The following is a 25,256-nucleotide window of genomic DNA, read 5'->3' as shown; positions in this document are numbered from 1 at the left end:
CGTGTCGTCAGGAAGAGGACAGCTGGAGCCTTTACCGATTCTCCGCTCTGCACCTTTGTTCATAAGTGAAGATGAGAACAATAACAAAAACGCCGGTCCACTCCACTCCTAGGTGTCATCCTGATCCCCGACTAAAACCTCTTGGTCATCTCCTGCAATTGCTAGCAGTTCATTTTAGGATCTGTCGCTATCGCATGCCATGAACTCATTTGTGCCTGGCTCTCCTAAGTCCTCCAACCTCCAGGATCCTCCTAGTGATAGGACCCTTGGGTGTTCACTGTTCTTGTGCGGACTCCCAACGACATCTGCACTCTTGTCATTGCTGGATTGGAAAGATGTTGGTTCAGGGCTTGACCACCGGGTCGAGAAGGCACGTTTACAGCTACAGGGTGGCTCCGTCATCACCTTGTTCCGCCACGTCCCCCGGGAAGATTCGTCCTTTGACATCGGTGAGTTTTCGCGAAATGGACCATGCTGCCCCGCCGTCGCGTCTCAGCTGACGTTCTGCAGCCCCAGAGCATCTCCACGGATCTCTGAATCTGTCGGGTGGCAAGTCGGGATTCTTGTTTGTGCACGATGCATCGAATCCGGATGTCGAAGCCTCGGTACGCTCCTTGCGCGACTCCATTGAGTTGCAGAGGCGGCACGGCAGCCGAGGGTTTTGGGTCGCCGTTAGCACCGCACAAGGTGCTAGTGTTTCCAGCGGGGTTCGTAATGACATGGTCGCCCGTTTCAGGGACGAGCTGGCTTCCGCGGGCATATCAGATGCACCGGCAGTGGCCGCAAGTCTCGATTGCGTCCTCGAGATGCCGGTTGTCGACGCTGCTCGAATGGTCGGCGATGCTCTACTTGCGGCACCTCGACCGTCTCGTCCTGGGAAGCCGGAGCGAGGTGCACCTTCTGGAGATAACATGACGGACCAAGCTTTCCGCCAGGCGTTTCTACGCGGGAATATCACCCCTTGGACACACATGGACTACCTTCGCGCCGCCTACATCACTCTTCTCGAATGCGACGTCCGGGATCTTGACCTGCTTGAGGTGGCGACCATATTCGCGACCAGGATGAACAGGTTTCGACGGCGTAACTCGCATGCCCAACACTCACCTGAGCCGAGGTATGTAATTACCTGATGTACATGAATGATGGGGCATTAATTACTAGGAGTCTGACCCGCCGTGAAGCGAGGGGATTGTTTCGGATCACTGACACAAGGCAGAACCCTTACTGTTTTCTGGCTGTACCATGTCAGGCTTGCTCTCGTGGCAATGCTGAGCTTCAGTGTGCGAGGGCCCACGAGTTTCAAGGGCATCTTCCGGTACTTCCCGGAACTCGTAGACGAGAGATTGCCCAGTACCTACTTCAGCCCGGACGTATTGGCATCCTCGTATTCCCGGGATTACTGGATGCTGCCAAATCTGCGTGAGCTTGTCGAACTGGTACAATATCGAGATTCACAGTTTCGACACAAGCTCACCAGACCGCAGCATGAAGATCCCCACCGGCTCCTCCGTTTCGCGTTTGCCGTGGTACAGAGGTATCTCCGCCCCGGTGAGACCCGTCGACGCGCCTGGTTCACCAACCTGGCCTTGGACTCGCTCCGGCGACAGACGATGCGGCTCAGATCGCTGTGCCCGGGTGTCCCTGCGTACTCGGAGACGCAATCGCATTTCTACCTCCACCTCGTCCACGCGGCCCTGCTGCCGCTCACCCTCGGTAACACCCACCTCCTCCAGAACATGACCTACCCGCTGTTCGAGGAGACCTTCCGCATCTCGCCCTCGGCGTGGACGGCGTACTACAGCCCGCAACTCTGGGACAGCATCCCGGCCCGCGCAAGGTTCCACCCGCCCGACCTGCAGCCGCTCCCGGACACCGTCAGCCCGGCCAACTTCCACCTCTTGTCCACCCACCCCAGTCCCAACGAATCCTTCCGGAGGGCCGGCCTCGTCCCCGAGCTCCCGTCCTTGGAAGTGCTACAATTTCACCGCGCCGTCCTGCTCGAGGAAGCCAAACTCATCGGGGAAACCCCCACCCCCGCCGAGGTGACCTCCCACGCACACCTACTCAAATACATCCACGCCCACCTCGTCCTCGCAACCCCTCCCCCCGCGCCCCCGGAGCGGTCGTCCGTCTCGCACCACCTGGACCTCCTGACGACCGCGTCAACCCTCCCCAGGGACCACATCGCCTTCTATCTCTCCCACGCCGCCGTCGCCCTCCTCGGCAACCGAACCACAGGAGACAACAGCGACGACAGCGACATCAAAGACAATGATAAGAAGACCGTCCCGCTCCCCGACGGGCACGGCATGCTATCCTCGGCTGCGGCGGCGCCGTGGGGCGCGCCGTCTGGTTCGGGGCAGGGGCAGCGGCAGGGGCAGGGGCAACGCCCGGCGCGGTGGGAGGAGTGGGCGGGCGGGGAGTCTGCTTTGGTGCTGTGCTGGGACGAGGCGTGGTGTTCTGCGCTCGGAGGGGTCAACGGGCCAGGGTTACCGGAAGGACGGGGCGGGGAGGTCTGGTCAAGGGTGGAAGAGGGTGATGATCGGGATGGGGAGGGTGAGGGTGAGGGCGGGGAGCAGGACGACGAGAATGATACCCTGGCGGGGGGAGAAGGGGAAGAGGAGGACTGGGAGGTCATGTCGGCGGCAACGACGCTGACAGGTTGAATCTTGGATCTGCATGCCCTCTTGCCTGCCGCGGTCACTCTCGAGGGTGATTGAATAATTAATTAGATGGTGGCACTCTCAGGGCACGATCCTCTCTGCGCTGACGGGACAGGTTATTCAGTTTCCTTCTTGAGTTATTAGTCTAGACACTCCGCGCGCGTCTCATCGAGCAGCAGCACATCCCCCCCTCCTTTCCTTATTAATAGCCGCAGTCCCACAAGGGGATTCTCTCTAGAGCACATAACGGAACGTGATGGCCCTGTCGCCCTTCTCGGACAGCTCCTGGGACGTGTACGAGTCCAGCGCGCCCTCCTGGATTCTCCTTGCGCGCTTCCTGTTCTGGGTCGTGTATCCCAGCACGAGGATGGCGGAAGCGACGAGGCCGCCGCCGATGAAGCCGAGCTCGAGGCCGTGACCGAGGATGTACCGGGGGGCATCCTTGGCGCGATAGAAGTTGGATGCCATGGCCTGAGCAACACAAGTCAGTTCAGTTTTGCGCCGGAAAAGATGAGGGGACAGGCACTTTGCTAATACTCACACCTCCCAGATTACCCACGCCGATCTGGATGGCCATGCCGACGGAGCGCTTGAGGGAGCCGGACAGGTTGTTGGACAGCCAGGCGATGACGCCGGGGAAGGCAGGGTAGATGGCGCAGGCGGCGAGGAAGACGCCGCCGTAGACGACGCGGGGGTTCTCCTTGGGGTCGGTGCCGATGCACATGGCGAAGCCGACGGCCATGACGAGCAGGAAGCCGGCGATGAAGGGGCTCCGGCGGCCGACCCTGTCGGAGCAGTAGGCGGCGAAGACGGCGAAGATGGCGGCCGTGATGTAGATGGGCACCGTCATCAGCTGGGCCTGGCTGCTCTTGTAGCCGAGCTCGCGGATGATGGTCGGCAGGAAGAGCGAGATACCGTACAGGGGGCAGACGATCTAATTAGCAGATGTCAGAAATATGGGTCCTGTCAGCAACGAAACAAGGGGCAACAGGCTGATGGGTAAGTTGGATATTAATTAGAGCAAAGCGCTTACGCCCCAATAGACGATGATGTTGACCCAGATCTGCCAGTCAAGGAACGCATCCTTGACGTATTTCCACTTGAACCCGTCGGCCTGGGCTACCTGCTCGCGGCCAGAGTCATCCCCTCTCTGACCCTGGTACTTGAGACGGTAGATGACGAAGGCTCGCTCCTCCTCGGTCAAGAAGGTAGCCGTCTCGGGGAAGTCGAAGAGGGCGAAGAAGGCGATGGCGGCGACGAGCACGGTGGCGATTCCTAGACGAGCGCAATCAGCATCTATTAATTACGCACTACGGGGGAAAAAAAGATGAAGAAAAAAAAAGTCCCAGAGGCATTGGGAACGTGGCGGTTGATATAATAGTTATTACCTTCGAGGATAAAGATCCACTGCCACCCACGAAGTCCTCCGACGCCGTCCATCTTGCCGATGGCGAAGGCCAGGAGGCCGCTGAAGGCGCCGGCGACGCTGGCGGCGCTGAAGAACATGGCCTGGCGGAGCTGGATCTCCTCGCGCCTGTACCAGTTGGTGAGGTAGTAGGCGACGCCCGGGAAGAGGCCGGCCTCGGTGACGCCGAGGAAGATGCGGGCGGACAGCAGGCCGGCGTAGTTGCGCACGATGCCCATCAGGGTCATGACGACGCCCCAGGCGACCATGATGGTGGGCAGCCAGATCGAGGGGCGGACCCGCTTGAGCATCAGGTTGCTGGGCACCTCGAAGGCGGCGTAGGTGAAGAAGAAGGCGGTCAGGCACCAGTTGTACTGGTCGTTGGTGAGGCCCAGGGACTCCTGGAGGCCTTCGATCTTGGCGTTGCCGATGTTGCCGCCTGTTTAGGAAGAGAGATATTGACAGCGTTAGCGGGGGGGAGGGTCATTTGCAGAGAACGGAGCGAAGCATGAAGCGCCAAGGGGAGGGGAGAAAGCGGGGGAGGGGGGCAGACGAACGGTCGAGGAATGACAGGAGGTAGAGAAGGGCGAGCATGGGGATCAGGCGTATATCCATCTGTTTATCATTTTCGATTCTCGGGTTAGCAATGTGCCAGGGCAAGGGAAGAGTTCGGGGCAGAGTCCATGTCTGATAACCTGATAACCTGACCTACCTTGCGTAGGATGGCTTTCTCGTTGAGATGGGCAAACGATTGAAGCGTCACTGGCGGCACCGCTACCTGGTCGAGCTGCTCGACGTCCACCCGGTCGTCGGATTGCGACCCCGGTCCGTCGACCTTGTCGGCGTGCGTTCCCATCTTGTCTGGGCGTTCGGGAGGTAATCAACCTTTCTGCCTTCTGTTGCGTTTAACAGGGGCTGCTCTCTTATCCTGCTTTTTATTAGAAAAGCACAGAAAACGGAAGAGAAAGGTGCAGGGGACGGACGGAGAGGGAAGGGAGAGCCAAAGAGACGAGGAGGGAAACATCTAGACTGCGGATCTGCGTCGTGTGCATTCTCTCTTTAAAGCTCAACAGGGCAAGCAGTACTGTGTAAGCACTTCACTCATCCGAGGTTCCAGAACTAATTACCAGTTTAACTCCAAGTACCGGGTCCTGTCCCTTTGCGACACCGACCAGCCAAGAAGCGACCACCACAAGGTCTCGCCTCAACCCGCCCGGTCCACATCCCAGGCAGCCCGCACTTTACTTACTCCGTACTCTTCTTTCTTTCCTCCCAAACTCTCCCCGCAAAAGCCCACCGGGACATGGGGGGCCCCTCCCCCGCATGCGTCGGCCACGGAGCGCGGTAGTAGTTTCGTGCGGAGTGTCCACTTCCCCGCAAACTCGCCCCCGCCCCTAACTAACCCACACCTCCCGCCTCCCCTGTCCCCCATGTCTCCGACACCAATCAACCGGGAGCCAAAGTGAATCGCAAAGTACTGCGGTAGTGTAGGGCCCCGCGGTGTCGTATGCACACTAACCCCAGAAGAGCCAGGATCGCCGACAGGTTACGGCGGCCAGCCGGCCCTGCCAAGATCCCCTGGAATACATCCTGCTTCTGCCACGGCCGAGCCCCATTGCCGGTCTGTAGTGTCTGGTGCTACCGTTGTCCCACGTGCACATGCAGGACAGGGGATGCGGGGGGCGGATGGGGGTCTGGTGGGGGGAAGAACAGATGAACATTGTCAGCTAGTTTGTTCTGGGTGGTCAGTCCGGGGGTGAATAGAAAGGACGGATGGATGGAGCCAATTGTTGGATGGTTATTCCCCTCAGACGCGTCTCAGCTGTATGATGTATGTACATACAGTAGAGTCAGGTAGGCAATGATAAACTGCTCTGACCTGGGATCGGAACATCTCGGAGCTCAATGTATGTATCTTACGAACACAGAGTACCTATGCCCACGTGCTAGCCATATGGGGCTTATCCAGGTACGGGTGCTGATGGTCGCTGTCTAACGAGTTCGATGGCTGTTTGGTACTGTATGTACGTGAGGTACAGTACCTCCCTGGCCGTGGAAATTTTAGAAACAGCAAGTGCGGGAACACTGCATGTCTTAGCTGTGCGTCGGCGGGTTCTAGGCCGTCTCCTCAAACCGAGGGTAAGCGCGGGCGGAATTCGTTAATTAGTGTGATTTAGGTAGGGACGAACTTGAGCGGGCTATTATTCTTTTCCTTCGCCTTCCATCTTCTCACCTTCCTAAACGAGACTACGCGTCCAACTTGCCGGGATCTCGGGGGAATCATCAAACACTGAAAGCAAAGAAGAGAAGATGATGACTTCTCAACCAGGCACACCGCGACAACCTCTGTAGGTAATTAATATCAATTACGTTTCATTACCGGTCTTCAATTCTCAGACATTAAGGGCCCAAATATACTATTAGGTATTTTCTCTCTCTCTCTCTCTCTCTCTCTTTTTCCCTTCTATTCCTGGGGTCCTGGGGGCTGTCACGCCCACCGCTCCCGTGCTCTCTCACCGAGTAGGGAGTACGGCCTTCTTACTCCACTGGTGCTCCTCGGCCGTCTTTCCCCTCCGCTTCTCCTCCCACAGGCGCGTGGTCAGCTGCTTGTAGAGGAAGGCGTTCTGGCCGTGATAGCGGATAGAGTGGTCCGAGTCGGTGAAGAAGGAGAGCTCGAGCCTGTCCGGGCCGACGCCGCCGCCGATGAGGCGGTCGGCGAGGGCGGCCGTGTTCTGGAAGTGCACGTTGTCGTCGCCGGTGCCGTGCTGGACCAGGAAGGTGCCGTGGAGCGAGCGGAACCCGTCCAGGCGCGAGACGGCCGAGCGGTTGTACCCCTCCGCGTTCAGCTCGGGCGTCTTCATGTACCGCTCCGTGTACATGCTGTCGTAAAACCGCCAGTCGGCCACGGGAGCGGTCGCCAACCCGAACGCGATCGGGCCCCTCTTCCCGTCCTTGCCGCCGCCGGACTCGACCACCTTGGCCGTGAGGTACCCGCCGTAGCTCCAGCCCCAGATGCCGATGCGGTCGGCGTCCACCCAGGACGGGTACCGCTCCGCCAGCCACTGGGCCGCCCAGATCTGGTCCTGTGCCTCCAGCTCCCCGAGCCGCCCGGCCACCGCGGACCGGAACGCCCGCCCGCGGTAGCCGGTGCCCCGGTTGTCCACCGTCAGCGTCGCGTACTCGAGCTCCGGGTCCGACGAGATATAGGCGTTCCAGTCGAGCGCCTGGAACGCCTTGTTCACCTCCTGCGCGCCGGGCCCGCCGTAGGGCGTCAGCAGCACCGGGTACTTCTTCTGTTTCTTGTTATTGTTCTTGTTCTTCTTCCCGTCGGCGTCGTCGTCGTCGTCGCCCAGGCTCACGGGCAGCCGGAGCATGGCGCTCAGGTTGACGCCCGACGGGTGGGGGAGGTCGAAGTAGAGGATCCGGGGCAGACGGTACTGCTGCAGGGCGGCGTGCAGGCGCGCGTTGGCCTCGACGGTGCGGATCGGCTCGGTCGGCCCCCGCTCGACCGAGTAGAGCTCCTGGTAGGGCACGTCGGGACCGGCGTAGCGCAGGATGTAGTAGCCGCCGCCGCGGGAGAAGGAGGCGGACCAGACGGCCGGCACGGACGGGTCGACCAGGGGCTTCTTGGCCCCCGTCGCGATCGAGACCGAGTAGAGGTGCCGCTCGGTCGGGTGCCGCTCCGTCGACGTGTAGTACACCAGGCCCCGGGCCCGGTCGACCTTGAGGATCGACGCCACCTCCCACTCGCCCGACGTGAGCGTCACGTTGGAACGCCCGTCCAGCGAGAACAGGTACAGGTGATTCCACCCGGACGCGTCCGAGAGGTCGAGGTAGTACCGCTCCTCCTCGCCCCTGCCGTCGCCCTCCTTCTTCTTCCCCTTGTCCTTGTCCTTCTTCCCGCGGGAGCCGACGTAGGTGATGGCCACGTTGTTGTCCAGCCAGCCGTCGAACCCGTCGCGCTCGCGAGTGACGGTCGACTCTGCGGTCTCGGTATCGACGAGGACGAGCTTCTCGCGGTCCTGCACGCGGTTGAAGGCGCGGTAGAGGAGCTTGTCGTGGTCGTCCGTCACCCAGGCGACCTCGCCGATGACGAGGTCGTCGGCCGGCCAGGCGGCGTCGACCGGCACGGGCGTGACCGACCGGGCCCGGACGTCCAGCAGGCTCAGCGCCACGGTCGGGTTCTTGGTGCCCACCTTGGGGTACCGCAGCTCGAGCTCGCGCGGGTAGGGCGGGGCGACGTCCTGGCCGTCCATGTAGTAGGGCACCGTGAAGGTCTCGACGCCCGTCTCGTTGAAGCTCAGGAAGGCGACGTACTCGCCGTCGGGCGAGTACCAGAGCGCGTTGTTGCTGCTCAGGATCTCCTCCTCGTAGACCCAGTCCGGCACCCCGTGGAACAGGTCCGGCCCGCCGTCGTCCGTGATCCGGCTGATGTCGCCCTCGTTCCAGAGAAAGAGGTCGTTCCCGCGGACAAAGGCGATCTCGGACGACGAGGCCGGGTTCCAGGTGGCGTACTGGATGTCGCCCGCCGAGTCCCCGACCAGCGGCTCCGTCCCGCCCGTGGCCACGTCCTGGACCAGGTAGTCGGCGAAGTACGAGTGGCGGTACTGCTTGGTGTAGTTGACGGCCCAGAGGACCCGCGAGCGGTCGGGGGAGATCTGGTAGTCCCAGTAGTCGGCCGGAATCTTGTCGGCCGCCAGGAAGGTGGTCCGGTCCCCGGACTCGACGTTCTCAAACACGAGAGACCCGTCGTCGTCGGTCGTGATGAAGTCGCCGTCCCGGTCCGACTGGACCCACGTGACCGTCCTCGTCGACGGCGAGAGCTCGCCGGGGCTGCCCGTCGTGATGTTGTATGTCAGCAGCTTCTTGCCATTGCCCGTCGGCTGGTGAGGGAACCGGGGAGGCTCGATGGCCGAGGCCAACACGGCCGCGACGCACAGAGAGAGGAGTCGTCGCATCGCCACCTCCTTCCGCCGTCTATTACGCTCAGGTACCGAGCTTCTCGGAGCGTCTTGCAGGTAATAGTGTATACCGGGGTGTGGAGGGCCTCGAGGAGAAGCGGGGGAGGGAAAAGGGAGAAGAAGCTGGAGATCGTCATGTCGGGCAGTAACCATGTAATCAACTAAATATTAACTACCTACGAACGGAGGGAGTAATTACCGAGCACATGGTCGAACATGGCGTGATACGGGCTGGTCGCTGGGCATGTTCGACTTTGCTGGGTACACAGTACGATGTTATTTTGCCGAATCTTCCTCTCCTGCCCTGATTGGACTCTTGGCCGCGAACCGTTCATCCCCGGACGGCAGGTAACCCGCACGAGCATCGGCCTGCCACTGCAGGTCGCATTGTTGTGATACAGCATTGCCCAATGCGGAAGGTGAGGATGCTTGGCCCATGTGCCAAGATGCTTGCACCCCGGCGCCCAGCACACGCAATCGCTTGGTATTTCGATAGGTACATACCTAGGTAGTCACCGTGTACGGAACAATCTTGGCTAGGCAGTGTTAACGTACGGGTTGAACCGTGCCTGATGAAATCGATCATGTTTGGTAGCTGCTTGAGCCAATTGTCCAGTTTCATGGGATTTGTTGGTCGTAATGAGTGAAGAGGTAATTCATCTTAGTGGGTAATTGAAGATATCTTCGCTTGAATGTGTTTTGTTTGAGCGTAATTATGAGCTAGGTACGAAGTACTCATCAGTATTGATTATACGTAGGTACCTAGGTACCTACTACACATTGGTAGACATGACGGAGGTGAGTGCCGAGCCGCATAGAGGCACAAGGGAGTTCGGTATGGTTATTTCACGTAAATATCTGGTCGGGAGCTTGGAGGTTGCTTCAGTTAATAATGAGTTGAGCGACGTCTGCAAGTGCAGCGTGGTCTGCTGATCACACAGAGACTGGGCCAGTAACCACCACAGAAAAAGCTACCTTGCCTAAGGTCCATTAAGATATGTACCTATATTTACCTCCGATCCTCGGTAATAACTCATCAAGAACAATGGTTTGGCTATCCAATTGACACCTAAACACAACAATATACAAAGACGACAAGTTAACAGGAAACCCTGAGAACCAAGTGAAACCGGACGTATAGTTTTCTTTAGGGTCGGGCATTCCTTCAATAATACCACTCAATATTTTGCCGTGTCTGATTGTGAGCCGCATCAGTTCCACGGCTTCCCGTAAATCTATGATACTCTTAAAATAATAGCGAGTGTAGAGGTAAAAAAGAAAAAAAAAAAAAGGGGCGGGGTGGAGAGTGGATTAAAAAACATGACTCTATCTTGCAAGCTCATGGAACCTATCCCTACCACCGTCCGACGTTATCTCTCTACTATGTTTCCAAATCTATGCTTCTCACTCTGAAACACCGCCATGGTGCTTATTGCCGCCTCTCAAAGCTTCGTGGTTGGTTTCTGCTGCCTTATGAGCGCCGAAATCTGCGCAGACAGCTACGGAGAGGTACCGGGTACGATGATCAACTAGTTCCCTTCTTGAGGTCGCTGTCAGCCTCTTCTGTTCTGGCCGGCTACTATAAAAGAAGCGTTCATTTAGGTCTTTAGTTCGGGTTTGGTCATCATACCTAATTACACCATGCACGCAACAATGCCGTAATATGCAATTATTAGACAGTCCACAAGGGGAGAAAAGGAAATAAAAATAAAAATAAAACCGATTCAGCGTCTACCCGCGAAAGTTCCTTCCGTACCTCCCCCCTTTGGCTTCTGCCGTCTCGGCTGGCGTGGGTGCCGCGGTGAAGGGCACCGTCTCCGTGCTCCTGGTGACAATCACGGGGGTTCCATCCGCCCTCGCCGAGCTGATGTTCTGCTGCGCGTACGGCACCGGCGTCGCCCCCGCGGCCAGCGTCGGGCCCGGCACGGCGTATGAGCGCAGGCCGGCCGTCACGTTGAGCAGGATGCCCGGGTCGTCGGGCCGGTAGAACTGGGTGGCGTCGAAGTGGTCCAGCTCCATGCTGCCGTCGCCGCCCTCGACCCACAGGTTGACGCAGAGCGGGTAGTTCTGCGCGCCGCCGGGCTCGGCCGCGTAGTGCAGCGCGACGATCTCGTGGCGCAGCACGTACGGCCCGTCCCGCAGCCCGCGCGGGATCTCGACCTGCCAGCTGTTGTTGGCCGCGATCAACACGTCGGTGGCCCAGCGCTGCCCGGGCACGCCGACGCGTCCGCTGCCGCCGCTGCCGCTGCCGTCGCTGCCGCTGCCGTCGTCCTCGCCCCCCGCGCCCCCCGCGGCCCCGACCAGCTCCATCGCCGGCAGCGAGTCGTCCACCTTGGTCCACCGCAGCTGCCGCTTGTCCACCCCGGCGCACCCGCTCTCGGACCCCTCCAGCCCGCCGCAGGGCGCCAGGTACGACAGCACCGGCCCCACGTGTCCGAGCGGCCAGCCGTTCCATTGCACGTGCACCCGGTCGCCCGCCCGGACGGGCGCGTGCGCCGGCGGGCTGGCCCCCTCGATGTGGCAGATGATGTCGGGCGACGAGTAGTTGGCCGGCGCCACGAACCCGTCGTCGATTGCCCCCGTCGACCAGCCCACGCGCAACGGCGAGTTCGCCTGCTCCGGCCGCGGGTCGAATCCTTGGTATACCTCGCCGTTGATGATGATGTACCCGAGGTGGGAGTGCCCCAGGGCGGTGGGGGCTATTAAGGCTAGGAGGGGAAGGAGGGTGCTCAGTCGTGGTGGCGGCATACCGGGCAGCTTATTGTTGTATTATTGTGTCGTCGCGGAGGGCGAGTTTGGTCGAGCCGCTGAAGGAGTCTAGGCCGACAGATGAACCGGGAGAAGGGGCCTCGGAGAGATCAAAGATGGTTGATATGACGGGAGTCCGAGATCGTAAAAGGAAAACTGATATCACACTGCTGCTGGACACCAAATAACCAGGTCGAAAGGGTGGTCGATCGTCTGCCAGGATAAGTTACACTGCTACGAAAACCCGGGTGACGGCATGCCTGGGGTCCGGGATGCCGATGGCTTGATAATTATATTTAATATCCCCGGTCAAAGGATCACCTTGTTCATTCTCACGCATCCTCCTGCACCGGGAGTACATCGTCCGCCATGACTATATCCTGTCAGATTCAAATTGCGGCGGGATTGCCCGCCAGGTCGGCACAGTCATGTACATACAGTACAGTACGTACAGTACCTGGCATCGCGCGAGCATCCGCTTGGCGCGGTGTGGAGGACCGGTTCCTGGGAGACCAAGAGGCGCTGGCGCCGTGTCTCGGTGTCTCATTGGGTGGGCCTTGGGCGGAACGAAATGTATCATTTACACTAAACGTTAAACAAGGGTGTTTTGCTCACCTTGGCCCTGACGCTCGACGTTGAGGAAGGAAAGGGGCCAGGGGAGAGCTCTGCTGATCTCTTCCTTTCCCTGGCGCGATGGCATCTTCCGCTGGCCGAAGAATGGGGAAATTGTTCGAGTCGATCAGTTGGGGGCCCGGCCGACCGTTGCGGTGGTGTAGTGTATTTCGCAAATCCCTTACTCTGCTGGCTATATCTGCCTTTCCGGATAAATGAGCTTGTGCCTCACCTCGAGGCGGTTCCAAAGTGTGGATCGTCTTGGTCTGGTACTCCGTAACGTCTGCCGAGAATGTGGGGTGCGTTTCATCTATCTGGAGGCCGTGACATTCCCATTCGTTCCGGCGCGCAACCCGAGATTCGTCGTGCCTGCCCCAGATGATTGACGATGCCGATCATTTGGCCTGACGGGAGCAAGGCCCGCTAATTCACCATCAGCCGTTTAACTGGTCTGCGAGCAACGTTCCGAAATCCTCTCGCGGCCTTCGTATCCCATGCTCCGTTGACTTCTCTGAGCTCCGAAATTGACGACGCGTAATATTGCGAGCGATCCTCCTGAGATCCGGACAGCCTCTTATGGTCCTTACTATATAACTCATTAAGCAAGGAAAAGAGAATGTGTAAGAGAAAAAAATAAAACACGAAAGAATAAGAAAGAGTGAGAAAACAACCCGATCGGTGAAAGTGGAGAGTCACGTACGGTATCAACCTTGGATTCACGCATGAAGCCCTGCTTGCAAAGAACTTGAAGTATATGCAGTACTCGAGGCCTCCTTTTGAGACTCCAGGCCATTTTGGGGCAGGCAAACGCCAAGTGCGAACCAAAATGGCCGTAGCTTTCCTGGGTGCGCTCTTCTCAAGCTGGCGCAGGACTCGCCGATACTCAAGAAGTTCCGAGCAGGTCCGCTGGCTCAATGGCAGAGCGTCTGACTACGAGCCCTGAAGAGGGTCAGTGATCAGGAGGTTCCAGGTTCGACCCCTGGGTGGATCGTGTTCTTCTCTTTTGCCAGTTTTTGGCTGCTGCTGATTTTCTTTTTCTCCCAACCCAGGATCAAAAGCCCCTGTTTGCTGGCCCCGGAAGGGCGCCACAGAATGAGACGCGAGATCAGAAGCTGCGTCTACGGATTACTCCGTACTTTAATCATCCCCGCTTAAGTTAAGTCGTAGATGGCAGGAGACCACGTGGTGCCCCTGCTCCTCTGTCACCGACAAACCCTAACCCTCAATGTTGACCCTCGTCGAGTGTTTATTACAGTACGGACGGATGCTGAGCCGACTCGGGTGCAGCCAACAATCATCATCATCCAGAGGAGCGCAAAAGATGACAGCACGTACCAGACTCGCAACCAGAACCGTCCAGACAGCAAGGCCGGCACCCGTGTCGACTACCGCCGCCAAACCGGTACCCAAAGCAACAAAATCTGCTGCCACTACCGTGCCACAACCGATCCGGCTCTTCGAGGATGTTAAGGCTTGGGAGACGTGGCTCGAGGCCAACCACACGGATCAAGCGGGCTTGTGGTTGAAGATCGCCAAGAAGGGGGGCAAGATCGCTTCCATCACGTACGAGGAGGCTCTGGACACGGCGCTCTGTTTCGGATGGATCGACGGGCAGAAGAAGAGCCTCGACGCGGACCACTTCATCCAGCGCTTCACGCCGCGGCGTAAGGGGAGCCTGTGGTCCCGGCGCAACGTCGAGAAGGTCGAGGCTCTGATCGCGGCCGGGCGTGTGCGGGAGCCCGGGTGGGCCGAGATCGAGGCCGGGAAGGCGGACGGCCGGTGGGAGAAGGCGTACGCGCCGGCGAGCGCGATGCAGGTCCCCGACGACTTTCGGGAGGCGCTCGAGCGCAACAGCAAGGCCAAGGCCTTCTTCGAGGGCCTGGGCAAGACCAAGCGCTATTCCTTTCTATGGCGCATCACGACCGCGAAACGGGAGGAGACGCGGAGAAAGAAGATTGATCAGTTTATCACCCTCCTCGCCCGCGGAGAGACACTGTGAGCCTATCATTATTCCTTTTGCACCGCACTTCCGGTGGGGTGTTCTAGACCTGCCCGGTGACTGGGGTTCGGTAATTAGATACACATTCAACGCTATGGCTCTCGATACGACCAGTGGCAGCCAGCCTCTGGCCGTTCAGGCCCCACCCTTAGTTGACCTGCACCTATCTGTACTCAGCACCCAACCACCGGGTACCTACGGAACTTTGTCGTCGGGGGTTTTCCAGATCACAACCCCGCAGAAGCATGCACCGGAAGACGTCCCGTACTTGCCTGTCCTACATACCAAGGATTCCATCCAAACCAGGCGAGTAACATCTTCAGGCTTGAATCTCCCTCTCAGGAATGCTTGATTTGGAGCATTAGTTGCTTGCAATTTCTCAAGACTAAATCGCATCTTTGCTAGTAATTTTTTTCCTCATTTTGTGTTTTCTTCTTCTGAAAAGAGTGAAAATTCTTCCGACTAGTGAGTTGTCGCTTCATTCACCCAGTTGCCGTAAGAAAGGCAGGATGTCTAATACGCGTGGACTGGACCATACGGATTATATACGTTTCATACATGTTCAGACAGTACCTACATAGCTCCGTACCTTAGGCGCAATGCCTGTACTTTGATGCTAATGACGAGTCACTTCTTTTAACCAGCCTCGGTTTCCAGTTTTCCTGCTGCCAACCGGCACTAATCGCTAAAAAAGCGAGACAGGAAAAGAAAATCGCTAAAATAATGAATATATATATATAAAGTAAGGGCAAGAAAGACATGTACGGATTATGGTACATTTACCTCAGGTCGGGTGGATGCCATTTCTTCCGCAACCACACAGTCTGGGTGATGGGACGGGGCAAAAACGACTTTGAACTAGGAATTATCCTTCAGATTCTAACTTTTTTGTAGGGCTTGGTCTGGTTCGGCCGTGTACGTGCTAATTGGTTCGTGGCTTGAAGGGACTGGATTGGTTTGCCCTGCTGTACCAGGCACCAGGCGTACCTGCCTGTGGCATGCAACGCTCACGTCCAATCCACACACGACCGGAAAGGGCCAGTCTTGCTGTTTCCCCGAAGCCCACTCCCCCCCCCCCCACCCCCCAAAAAAAAAAAAAGAGCCGAATTTTGCCACCGCATCTCATCGGTTACTAAACGTAACCGATCCTTCCACAGATCCTATATACCCAGGTTCCTCAGATGCTCAATAGGTTGTGGCGTAAAGAAGCACCGAAGAGCTCTATGTAATGCGTGCGCGGTGCGAAGTACTGAGAAGAGCGCCCGCTGCAGGTCTTAAATCGATTGTCCGATTTGGGTTTCTGGCTGCTGTAGGTACGGATTACATGCAGATCGGCGCAACCGGTCACGGATCAAGCGATGGCGGCGGCGCCAGGGTTTAACATGGTTTAACTGTGAGTGATGTTCTCCTTGGCGCGATCTTCGCCAATGAAAGGCGTCCTCAGAATTACATAATGCGGCGTTGCCAACCATCGGCTGCAGGTCAAAGTCGGGGTGCCTCGATTCACGGCACAATTCCCGTCGGTGACAATTGCGTTGGCCCCAATCTCCGCCATGGAGGCATCTCAGCACACCTTCGTCGCCGAAACAGGACAGCCTACGCAGAGGCGAAAAAAGGCGCGTCTGGCCTGCAACCCGTGTCGGGCCCGCAAGACTGGATGCGATGGGAGAAAGCCGGTGTGCTCGGCCTGCTCCATGAGGGGCTGGGCAGACAAATGCTTCTATCCGGACAGTGTCATGCAACCTTCAACAGCACTGTAAGCTTTTTTACCTCGGCCGTATCCCGACGAGCAAGTTTGGCCCCCCGAGCTGACGGGGAAGCAGCACCTTGGTCGACATTGATCGGAGACTTCAAAAGCTGGAAAATGCCCGGGCTGGCCAGGACGCCTCCCGCAGCTCGCCATCTCCGGCTCGGCACCCATCATCCTCCCTGGACGTGGGCGCAGCTCACGATGCCGGCCGTGCCGGGTCTTCCTCGGCCGAGCCCAGCCTGGCCTCGGCCGGCACGTCTTTCGGTCACGCCGCCATGGATGAGAGGCCCTCAGATGATCCAGTTGCCGCTCGTCCAAATGAACCCTCGGCAGTGTCAAACATGGCTTTTATGCGCCAGGGCATGGAAGTGCCTGGTCATCAGGGCCGCCCTCATGACCTGACCGTGAACTCCGAGTCCCCGGTCTCGCCAACAGAATCACCCACGTTTCCCGATCTCGTCGGCTTCTCGCTGCACACTCCGGATCGTCCTCCAGACGAGTTCAACCCGCAGAACCTCTACCTCCCCCCGCGTGCTTTTGCCGAGGAGCTGCTCCGCTGGTACTGGCAAAACTTTCACTCCATCTTTCCCTTACTCCACTGGCCCATGTTCAAGAGCAAATATCGCGCCCTCTGGAAGCAGAAACCGCCTCCGAGACCGGCGTTCGACGACATTCTGTTCTACGCAACCGCGAACATGGTCATGGCGCTGGCGTGTCTCCGTCTCGACAGGATCCCGCTCGAACAGAGGCAGAACCAAGCCGAGGATTTCTACCACCGGTCGCTACGGCTCGTGTCTGTCGAGACCCTCGACACCGCCTCGATTCCGATTGTGCAGCTGCTGCTCCTCCGGGCCATGTATCTCTACTTTGCCGGCAAAGCGGACCGCTGCTGGCTCATGTCAGGGGCGGCTGTCCGGGTGGCTATTGGGCTAGGTTTGCATCTCGATCCCAGGAGACACCTCAATCAGCTCGAGAGAGAGATGCGCCGGAGGATCTGGTTCGGCGGCTGTGTTTCTTTGGATCAGTACGGTAACCCCTCCCGGGTTCTCATAACTTACCACCACCCCCCCGCAAAAACCCTGTAATCAGCGAGCTATTCTGGTAACCATGAAAACAGGGTCATCTCGGTCAGCTTTGGCCGACCCGGTCTGGTGACTCCGGGTCTCACACAAACAGCACCTCCCCTGGCGATTGACGAAGAATATCTATCCACGACCGAGGAAGGCCGGCAGCCCGAAGGTCTGCCCTCACGCATGGACATGATGGCCTTCACGCTCAAGACGGTGGAAATTCTGGATAAGATGAAAGAGGCAGGGAGCGCGCCGTACATAAAGCTAAAACTCGCAGGGGCCGAGATCGCGATGCCGGAGCCCGGCGCTCTCCTCCGTGTCAACGCCATGATTGACGATCTTTTCCAGGCCTTGCCAGAACATCTCCGCATGGACGCCGACTACTCCAAGATGTCGCTGGACGAGGACACGGTCAAGTTTTTCCAGGTCCAGAGCCACGCGATCTGCTACCGGTTGCTGATCCTCCGAGTCTTCCTCCTCCGCCCATCCCTCCTCGCCGAGGCGCAACGGTGGACCAACCCGGCCGCTTCCTCGGCCTTGACGGCCTCATCCATGCTTCAGGAGAGACTCCACCAGGAGATATGCATGCTTTGCCTACAGACGGTGCATACCATGCTCGCGGAGATACACCGATGTCCGGCCACGGCCGGAGGCATCTCGGCGTGGTATGCGCTGCACTGCAAGTCTCCCGTTCCCTCTCGATTTTTCTCCCCCTCCTCCCGGACTGCTCTTAACCACGACCCGTCCGGGTGATCTTTGTGGGTCTGGTGGCTAACTCTGGGGACGAATTGAAACAGTCACATTTGCGTCGGCCACCATCCTCCTCGTGGCGACGCTCTCGCCCAATCTCGGCGTGTGCCTGGACACGGAACCGGCAAAGTCCTCGTGGGACCGCGTGATGGCGATCCTCAACTTCCACAAGTCGAACGTCGCCTCGGCGGCCCAAGGCATCGAGGTGCTGCAGCGCTATCGCGAGAGCATCAAGCGGCGGGCTAGCGCGCGGCTAGGTAGGCACCCCCAACTCCCACACGCGCCTCACCCTCGCGCAGCGCTCATGGGCAATGGCGAGACAGGCGTTTCCCCGACGGCGGCCGCCGCCCAAGGTGTCCCGGACGTGACGCCTCCACCGATTCCTTACATGGCGCAACCGCAGCACCACCACCAACAACAACAACAGCAACAACAACAACAACAACATCCCCAGCCGCTCCAGGAGCAGTTCAGGCACGTTCCGACGTGGGAAGGGCAGCAGCACACGATGCCGACGCCGCCGATGGGCGGTTCGGGCATGATGGAGGGCATAGACCCCTACTTGGGGTCAGAGGCGCTGGATGAGGCGTGGCTGGTGATGCAGGATTACGGGCCGAACAACTGGATGCTGGAGCAGTTCAGGCTGCCATGACAGGGGCCGGTCGACTAGCTCCCTACCTACCTACCCAAGCGCCCTCGGTCTGAGGTGAAACGCCATGATACTGGGACGAAGCGAGTCGATGTACAAATACTGAATACTGCCGGACGGTACGTGATTATGACGCAGGATCGCGTGCCAAGGGATGCGGACACGACCACGACCACGTCGGGCTCCCGGGACAGGGACTCGGGCGAGCAGCCCCGTATATATATATATATCTGTCATACATACCGAGCAGAGCTGGCTTGCTGCCAGTCATGTCTAGTTGGTCTTGACCGGTTTCAAGGCCAGGAGGACCACGAAAGTCACCAACCAGGTCTAATTAGATACTGGGGTTTAGTTGTATGTAACGAGTAATAATACGTTCTTGTTTCTTCCCATGGCTGGTTGTGATCGCTAAGTTAGGTATGCTGGGATTTACGGCCCGTAGTCCTGTTATTTATATACATGCTTTGGGCACCTCCTGTCGGAGTTCCAAAGCTCCAGAGTTAAAAAGCTGGTAACACGGCCGGATGATGATGGGGCTACCTCGGCATTCCGATCCCGACGAGTCCAGACCGTCCAGATTGGATAATTATACCGCTTTTTTGATCCGGTTGACCGGCGTGACTGCCCGAACCTCCCCGCCCCCAAAAAACTAGCGTTTTGCCCTGTCCGGCGGTCTGGAGCAAAAGTTATGATCACCGGCAGCGTCACGGTGTTTCCACAGTTAACCCCCACGGACACATGAACTTACCGAGTCCTCCAAATCACTACTGTAAGGAGCACGATGACCCCCACGCTAGTCGCCACTGCAAGGCCGTGTCTGCCGGGCTATAAACCAAGGAGACCCCGGGCTTCTGTTGCTCGTGTGCCTCACTTGGGGGAAGGGAATGACATCCGGGAGAACCCGCTGTTTTCGACTAGTGTACACTAACCACGAACATCCAGGACCGCGGACATGTCCGGGGGCCCCGCCCAGGCCCGCCAGGGTAAGCGACTGAGAGCGTCTAGTGTAGTGTCGCACGCAAACGCGGAGGGCGGAGTTTGGGGCGGAGGAGCAAACCTGGGGGGAGCAACTGGGGCGAGAGCAATAACTAACCCTGTGTGGATGAATTCGGCATCCCCCAGGGGTCGGGAGAGTGGGGATGGGGGTGGGGGGGGAAGTCCATGACGTCGACGGCGCGCTGCGCTAGTTTGCGTAGTGTACCTCGGTGCCGTGGCCCGGAGTAGGGCGAGACACACCAACACACGTAGTGTACGCCAGGGATCACGCCAAGTCGTGCGCAGCGGAGCCTTGTTCGCTGCTAAAGTCCGATTGCATGGGAAAAGGCCCGATCAGGGCGGGGATGTAACCCAGAACGGTCCGTTGCGACCCCACGCCATCGGTGGACGGGTCGGGTCTGGGTAGTGTAGTGTACGGAGTAGCATCCCACGGCTGCAGGGAATTTGGGTATTCGGGATTGTGCGTATGGAGTGTGCGGAGTAAGACATCTAGTAAAATACTTGATTGGTGTGTATGTTTGGAGGTACGGAGTAGGTAGCATCAAGGTATCTTTTTGCTTGCAAAACGTTGGGGAGAGGGAGCACCGGGAGAGGCAGTCCGGATCCGCCCCCCGAAAAGCGAGCTGGCTTCGTATTTCGGATGAGGGACAAAAAGACAAAAGAAGACGAAAAAAAAAAAAAAAAAAAAAGACGCAAAAAAAATCCTCTACGTTCAGTTGCCCTTCTGTGTTAGTGTACTTATGTTGGTTTCGTGGGGTCATGCTCTTCTCAAATTTTTTCGAGAAGATCTCTCGGTCTTAGCAGCCCAAACAAGTTCCACCTCCCACACCTCCGCAGCGCTCCCCGACATTCCCCATGTTCCCCAACATGGCCCCATCTGTTTTTCACCAATCTCCACCATCTCCAGCCGGCCAGTGCCATACCCTGCATCAGCCTCATGCAATTGGCGTTCGGCACTGCAACGGCGCGAGGAAGCTTGACGATTTGCCAATACCTTTGACATGCCACAACAAGGTGTTCCCGGAATAAAACTGGGGCGCTCGCTTGACGGCGGAATTACTGTGTAACGTTAGTGCCATTTTTTGGTGTGTGTGTGTGTGTGCGTGCGGTTTTCCTCTCCCTTGACGGGACCCTTGACGGGGAGCGAGCCAGTTGTGCGGATCAGTGTAGTGCTCGGTATCCCGTGCGGATGGACTGCGGTAAGTAGACCGTCCTCTCCCCGGCAGATACCCCGGCCTGCCCCGGGCAAAGGGGGAAAAGTGGGAAAAGGCCGGGAGTGGTATGGGATGGGGGCGGATTTTTGTCACCGGGCGGGAAGTCGTGTATATATTATATATCAAGCTTTGTCTCATCCTCCGCTACCCGCTTGCAATGACACCTTATTAGGTCTCTCCCCCCTCCTCCCCCCCTTCTCCCTCCCTCCCTCTCCTTGGAACGTCCACGGTCAGCAACACCACCACTACCACCGAAGCCGACCCAAATGGACGCGGCAGCAGAGAAGGCCGGGGCCCAACAGCATGAGCTGAAGGGGGGTGCTGCCGAGCTGGAGACGGCCTTCGCGCTGGATCCCGGGCGGCGGGCCGAGGTCGAGAAGAGCCTGAAGCGCAAGCTGGACGCGCGGTGCTCCTACTTCATCCTCCTCTACATCATGAACTACCTGGACCGCAACAACATCGCGGCGGCGCGTCTCAAGGGCCTGCAGGACGACCTGAAGCTCTCGTACAACGAATACGCGACCTGCCTGAGCATCCTCTACGTCGGCTACATCCTGATGCAGGTGCCGTCCAACATGGCCATCAACCTGGTCTCGCGCCCGTCCCTCTACATCGCCTGCTCCATGATGATCTGGGGCCTGATCTCGACCCTGTCGGGCCTCGTCACGGGCTTCGGCGGCATGGTGGCCGTCCGCTTCTTCCTCGGCTTCGTCGAGGCCGCCTTCCTGCCGGGCGCCCTCCTCATCCTGTCCAAGTGGTACACCCGCCGCGAGCTGACCACCCGCAACGCCCTCCTCTTCTGCGGCAACCTCATCTCCAACGCCTTCTCCGCCCTCGTCGGCGCCGGCGTCCTCTCCAACATGCAGGGCGTCCTCGGCCACGCCGCCTGGCGCTGGCTGTTTTACAGTACGAGCGAGCCCCGAATCCTTCCGAGATTTCTTTTTTCTTTTCTCTTCTTTTTTTTTTTTTTTTTTTTTGGTGTGTGTGTACATACATATAGGACTGAGACTGACGGTCAAAATCAAATATTATTAAACAATAGTCGAGGGCGCCGCCACCATGTTCTTCGCCGTCCTGGCCGCCATCATCCTGCCCGACCTGCCGCACAACTCGCGCGGCTTCACCGAGGAGGAGCGCTACGTGGCCCAGCTGCGCATGACCGAGGACGTCGGCACGGCCGACAGGGACGACGAGCCCGGCCAGACCGTCTGGACCGGCCTGATCCTCGCCGGCAAGGACCCCAAGGTCTACCTCATGATGTTCACCCTCACCGCATACGTCGTCGGCCTCTCCTTTAACGCCTTTTTCGTACGTCCTTCTCCCTTTCCCCCCCTTTTTTTCCCCTCTCTCTCTGTTCGTTTGACGGTTTTATTTTTTCCAGAGGAAGAGCTGACCATAATTTTTTTTTTCTCTCCAGCCTACCCTCACCGGCACCCTGGGCTTCGACTACGTGCCCACGCTGCTCATGAGCGCTCCCCCCTGGGTGTTTGCCTGCTTGGTCTCGCTGGTGAACGCGTGGCACTCGGACCGCACCCAAGACAAGGTATGTCTTCCAGTTTTTTTTTTTTTTTTTTTCTTTCGGAAAGGTAACTAACGTGACCCAGTTCTGGCACATTACCGGCCCGATCGTGCTGGGCCTGGTGGGGTTCGTGATCAGCATGTCGACGCTCAACGTGGCGGCGCGGTACGTGGCGCTGTTCCTGCAGGCGAGCAGCTACGCGGGGTTCATCGTCTTCTACTCGTGGATCTCGTCGTCGTTCCCGCGCCCGCCGGCCAAGCGGGCCGTCGCCATCGCCATGATCAACGCCTTCAGCCAGCTCGGCAACGTCGCCGGCTCCTACGTCTGGGACCTCGAGGAGAACGGGTTCCGCAAGAGCTACGGCATCGTCACCGCCATGTTCGGGGTCGCCATCGCCGGCTGCCTTGCCTTCCGAATCATCCTCGTCCGCCTCAACCGCCAGCTCGACCGGCAGGAGCAGGAGGAGGAGGTTGGCGCGGGCCCGGGCACGGGCACGGCCGCGGCCGTCGACGCGGACCGGCCCGAGCAGCGGAACAAGGGGTTCCGGTATCTGGTGTAAGCGGGGGGGATTTGGGAGTTGGGTAGAAGAGTGTTATTTTTTTTTTTTTTTTTTTTGTAATCTCAAGACGCAAGAAAGCGAGGAAAATGAACAGCATAATTAATTAGATCGAGGCCTGCAAGGATCACATCATAAAATATGCATAATCACCACATATCGAGCACGAAATAACGCACCAAGGTTCGTTCATATGCTACGTATATACCTTATGTACCCATGTATGTATGTACATACTATTCGGAAAGATACCTATCTACTATGTACAATGAACCTCGATGCCCTCTCCCTTCTTCCTCAAGACACGTCCCCGGTCGGGACCCAGTCAGAGAGGATCCGGCCTCTACAGGCACTGCGAGTACCAGTCGTTCTGGTACTTGCAGGTGTAGGGCGTCTCGCAGCGGGTAGGGCCCGTCCATCCTTTCCCTCCACACTGGCCGTAGTGGGTCTGGGTAGGCTCGGCCGGGCCGGAGGAGGTGGTGGTAGCGGTAGCGGTGGTGGTGGATGACGGGTTGGGGCCGCCGCCGTTGTTGTCGCCATCGCCGGTGTCGACGGTGGAGCCGATGTCGCCCCAGCGGATGTTGGAGAGCACGACGTGGGCGTCCGGGTGGTTGGCCAGGATGTTGGACGGGTTACCCTCGGTGTCGCTGCAGGGGCCGTTGCTGCCGGCGTCGAGCCAGTTCATGTACCCGGACGCGTCGTTCCAGATGCTCAGGGCCAGGACCATGCCGCGGCCGAGGGCGTCGCCCATGCCGGAAAGGCCGCCGTAGGGCTGCGCGGAGGTGCACCCGTCGGCCGTGATGACGTCCCCCCCGGGCGCCGCGCTGGGCACCTTCTTGCCGTCCTGGACGTAGACGCGCTCGATGCGGGCGAGCTTGCCCGAGGTGGTGCCGTCGTCGGTGACGAAGCGGGTGATCATGGTGAAAGGCCGGGACGTGTCGAGCGTGCCGCCGGGGGCCCAGTAGTTGTGGTAACCGCGCGCGTACGCGTTGAAGCCGCACCCGCTCTTGTCGCACGAGTTGCCGATGCAGGGGTGCGGCGTGAAGGCCTCGGCCTTGGAGTTGGCCTCGAGGATGTCCATCTCGTTGCAGCACGAGCCCACCCGGCCCGTGTTGAGCGTCCCGTTGTTCCAGTTCTGCACGGGGCACTGGGCGTCACAGTAGCCCGACCCGTACTCGGCCCCGCCCGTGTTGTACTCGTTCCGTCCTCCCGTCGCGTCCATCTCGGACAGGTACAGGGCCGCGTTCTCGCCGCACGGGAGCGACGATACGTCCACGTCGAAGCTCAGCTCCTGGCCGAGGAGCTTGAGCACGACATAGTTGCCGTCTCCCCCGAGCAGGTAGACGCGCGGGGAGACGCTGTTGATGGCGCCGTCGGAGCCCTTGAAGAACTGGCGGAGGGTGAGGGAGCTGCCGGACGTCTCGACCCCGCTGCTCGTGTAGTTGACGCCCTCGACGAAGCAGTTCTTGGCGCACGTCGCCTCGTCCGGGCACAGGGTCCGGTCGACGCCGCTAGAGGTGATGCACGACTTGCTACCGTCCTCGGTGTGGAACCAGCGGTAGTTCCAGTCGAGCACCACCGACGTGTCCTGCTGGACGCACCCGCCGCTCGTCGTGCACTTCCACGTCGGCAGCGTCGGATGCACCTCGGGCGTGAAGGTGCCCGGTTGCTGCGCGTTCGCCACCGAGGCTGCCAGTGCCGCCGCCGCCACCAGCCCCTGGAGAGTCTTCTGCCCCATCGTGTTGTGTCTTTGTAATAATTATTACCTTCTGGTTCGACTGTCTGACCGCGACTCTGGGAAACAGATTCTGGATGGAGACCATTTCTATTAGACGACCCATCTTTATAAGCAGGCTTCCTATTTATCTTGTGAATTTTCCCCGGTTCCTCTCTCGCGTTATTTTTGGTGTCCCCTGCTCCTCTTCTTCTGTTTCCCTCCGTCACCCTCTTCAGACTTGCCGACTTCCCGCTTGCTCCCCCTCCATCACGGGCCGTTCGCCGAGAAATGTTACCCCCCGCCGCTCAGACTAAAACCGACTTGGCATCTCGGAAGCTGAGCTTGGCTCCCGTTCCCGGTTTCCCGGGTTATTAAGGGGTCGCGGGTGGGCCCCCCAAAATCCACGAATTGCAGGCTCAGGTTCGGCACCTCCCTTTCACTTGTTCGCTGACAACCAGGCAAGGAGGTCCGGTTAACCCTACTACAGCTTAGCTGAGATAGCATCTTGCCGAGAGACCAGGAACGTAACAAGGAAACAAGGTATCAGAGGGGGATCCTGGTTGAGTAATAAGCCAGCGAGATTGAAGTTGATGATGCCTCGAGGACCTTCCATTACGATTCCACCTGAAGCACAGCTGTGTACC

General features: G+C 58.7%; 9 protein-coding genes and 1 non-coding gene across 10 annotated transcripts; 6 read left to right on the top strand and 4 right to left on the bottom strand.

Moving 5' to 3' along the window:
* Positions 1–79: 79 nt before the first annotated feature.
* MYCTH_2305401 (uncharacterized protein) lies at positions 80–2,796 on the top strand. Its single transcript, XM_003663400.1, has 3 exons — positions 80–449; positions 511–1,117; positions 1,220–2,796. The coding sequence occupies exons 1-3, from the start codon at positions 200–202 to the stop codon at positions 2,667–2,669; spliced, it is 2,307 nt and encodes a 768-aa protein (XP_003663448.1). The 5' UTR covers positions 80–199; the 3' UTR covers positions 2,670–2,796.
* On the bottom strand, positions 2,785–5,340 carry MYCTH_2305399 (uncharacterized protein). Its single transcript, XM_003663399.1, has 6 exons — positions 4,784–5,340; positions 4,629–4,686; positions 4,055–4,510; positions 3,700–3,941; positions 3,208–3,600; positions 2,785–3,137 (listed from the first exon to the last, which is right to left on the bottom strand). The coding sequence occupies exons 1-6, from the start codon at positions 4,925–4,927 to the stop codon at positions 2,901–2,903; spliced, it is 1,530 nt and encodes a 509-aa protein (XP_003663447.1). The 5' UTR covers positions 4,928–5,340; the 3' UTR covers positions 2,785–2,900.
* Positions 5,341–6,425: 1,085 nt separating this feature from the next.
* On the bottom strand, positions 6,426–9,108 carry MYCTH_80274 (uncharacterized protein). The gene is made up of 2 exons (XM_003663398.1): positions 7,431–9,108; positions 6,426–7,382 (listed from the first exon to the last, which is right to left on the bottom strand). Exons 1-2 carry the CDS (start codon positions 9,027–9,029, stop codon positions 6,585–6,587), a joined length of 2,397 nt encoding a protein of 798 aa, XP_003663446.1. The 5' UTR covers positions 9,030–9,108; the 3' UTR covers positions 6,426–6,584.
* Positions 9,109–10,763: 1,655 nt separating this feature from the next.
* On the bottom strand, positions 10,764–11,780 carry MYCTH_2060403 (glycoside hydrolase family 61 protein; the record flags this gene model as incomplete). Its single annotated transcript, XM_003663609.1, has 1 exon — positions 10,764–11,780. The coding sequence occupies one exon, from the start codon at positions 11,778–11,780 to the stop codon at positions 10,764–10,766; it is 1,017 nt and encodes a 338-aa protein (XP_003663657.1).
* Positions 11,781–13,292: 1,512 nt separating this feature from the next.
* Positions 13,293–13,383, top strand: MYCTH_t88. Its single transcript has one exon. It is a non-coding gene; the product is annotated as a tRNA-Arg (tRNA).
* On the top strand, positions 13,376–14,489 carry MYCTH_2305398 (uncharacterized protein). The gene has a single exon (XM_003663397.1). It carries the CDS (start codon positions 13,714–13,716, stop codon positions 14,389–14,391), a length of 678 nt encoding a protein of 225 aa, XP_003663445.1. The 5' UTR covers positions 13,376–13,713; the 3' UTR covers positions 14,392–14,489.
* A 1,365-nt stretch (positions 14,490–15,854) lies between these two features.
* MYCTH_2305395 (uncharacterized protein) lies at positions 15,855–17,310 on the top strand. The gene is made up of 2 exons (XM_003663396.1): positions 15,855–16,147; positions 16,215–17,310. Exons 1-2 carry the CDS (start codon positions 15,945–15,947, stop codon positions 17,224–17,226), a joined length of 1,215 nt encoding a protein of 404 aa, XP_003663444.1. The 5' UTR covers positions 15,855–15,944; the 3' UTR covers positions 17,227–17,310.
* On the top strand, positions 17,311–18,628 carry MYCTH_2305394 (uncharacterized protein). The gene is made up of 2 exons (XM_003663395.1): positions 17,311–17,888; positions 18,007–18,628. The coding sequence occupies exons 1-2, from the start codon at positions 17,401–17,403 to the stop codon at positions 18,611–18,613; spliced, it is 1,095 nt and encodes a 364-aa protein (XP_003663443.1). The 5' UTR covers positions 17,311–17,400; the 3' UTR covers positions 18,614–18,628.
* Positions 18,629–21,086: 2,458 nt separating this feature from the next.
* On the top strand, positions 21,087–22,995 carry MYCTH_80276 (general substrate transporter; the record flags this gene model as incomplete). The annotated part of the gene is made up of 4 exons (XM_003663394.1): positions 21,087–21,726; positions 21,863–22,128; positions 22,238–22,363; positions 22,425–22,995. The coding sequence occupies 4 exons, from the start codon at positions 21,087–21,089 to the stop codon at positions 22,896–22,898; spliced, it is 1,506 nt and encodes a 501-aa protein (XP_003663442.1). The 3' UTR covers positions 22,899–22,995.
* An 86-nt stretch (positions 22,996–23,081) lies between these two features.
* Positions 23,082–24,691, bottom strand: MYCTH_111372 (glycoside hydrolase family 7 protein). The gene has a single exon (XM_003663393.1). The coding sequence runs from the start codon at positions 24,631–24,633 to the stop codon at positions 23,239–23,241; it is 1,395 nt and encodes a 464-aa protein (XP_003663441.1). The 5' UTR covers positions 24,634–24,691; the 3' UTR covers positions 23,082–23,238.
* Between the last annotated feature and the right edge of the window lie 565 nt (positions 24,692–25,256).

This window comes from Thermothelomyces thermophilus, chromosome 3, assembly GCF_000226095.1.
Source record: "Thermothelomyces thermophilus ATCC 42464 chromosome 3, complete sequence".
NCBI classification, from domain to species: domain Eukaryota; kingdom Fungi; phylum Ascomycota; class Sordariomycetes; order Sordariales; family Chaetomiaceae; genus Thermothelomyces; species Thermothelomyces thermophilus.
This window is presented reverse-complemented; position numbering and strand designations above follow the sequence as displayed.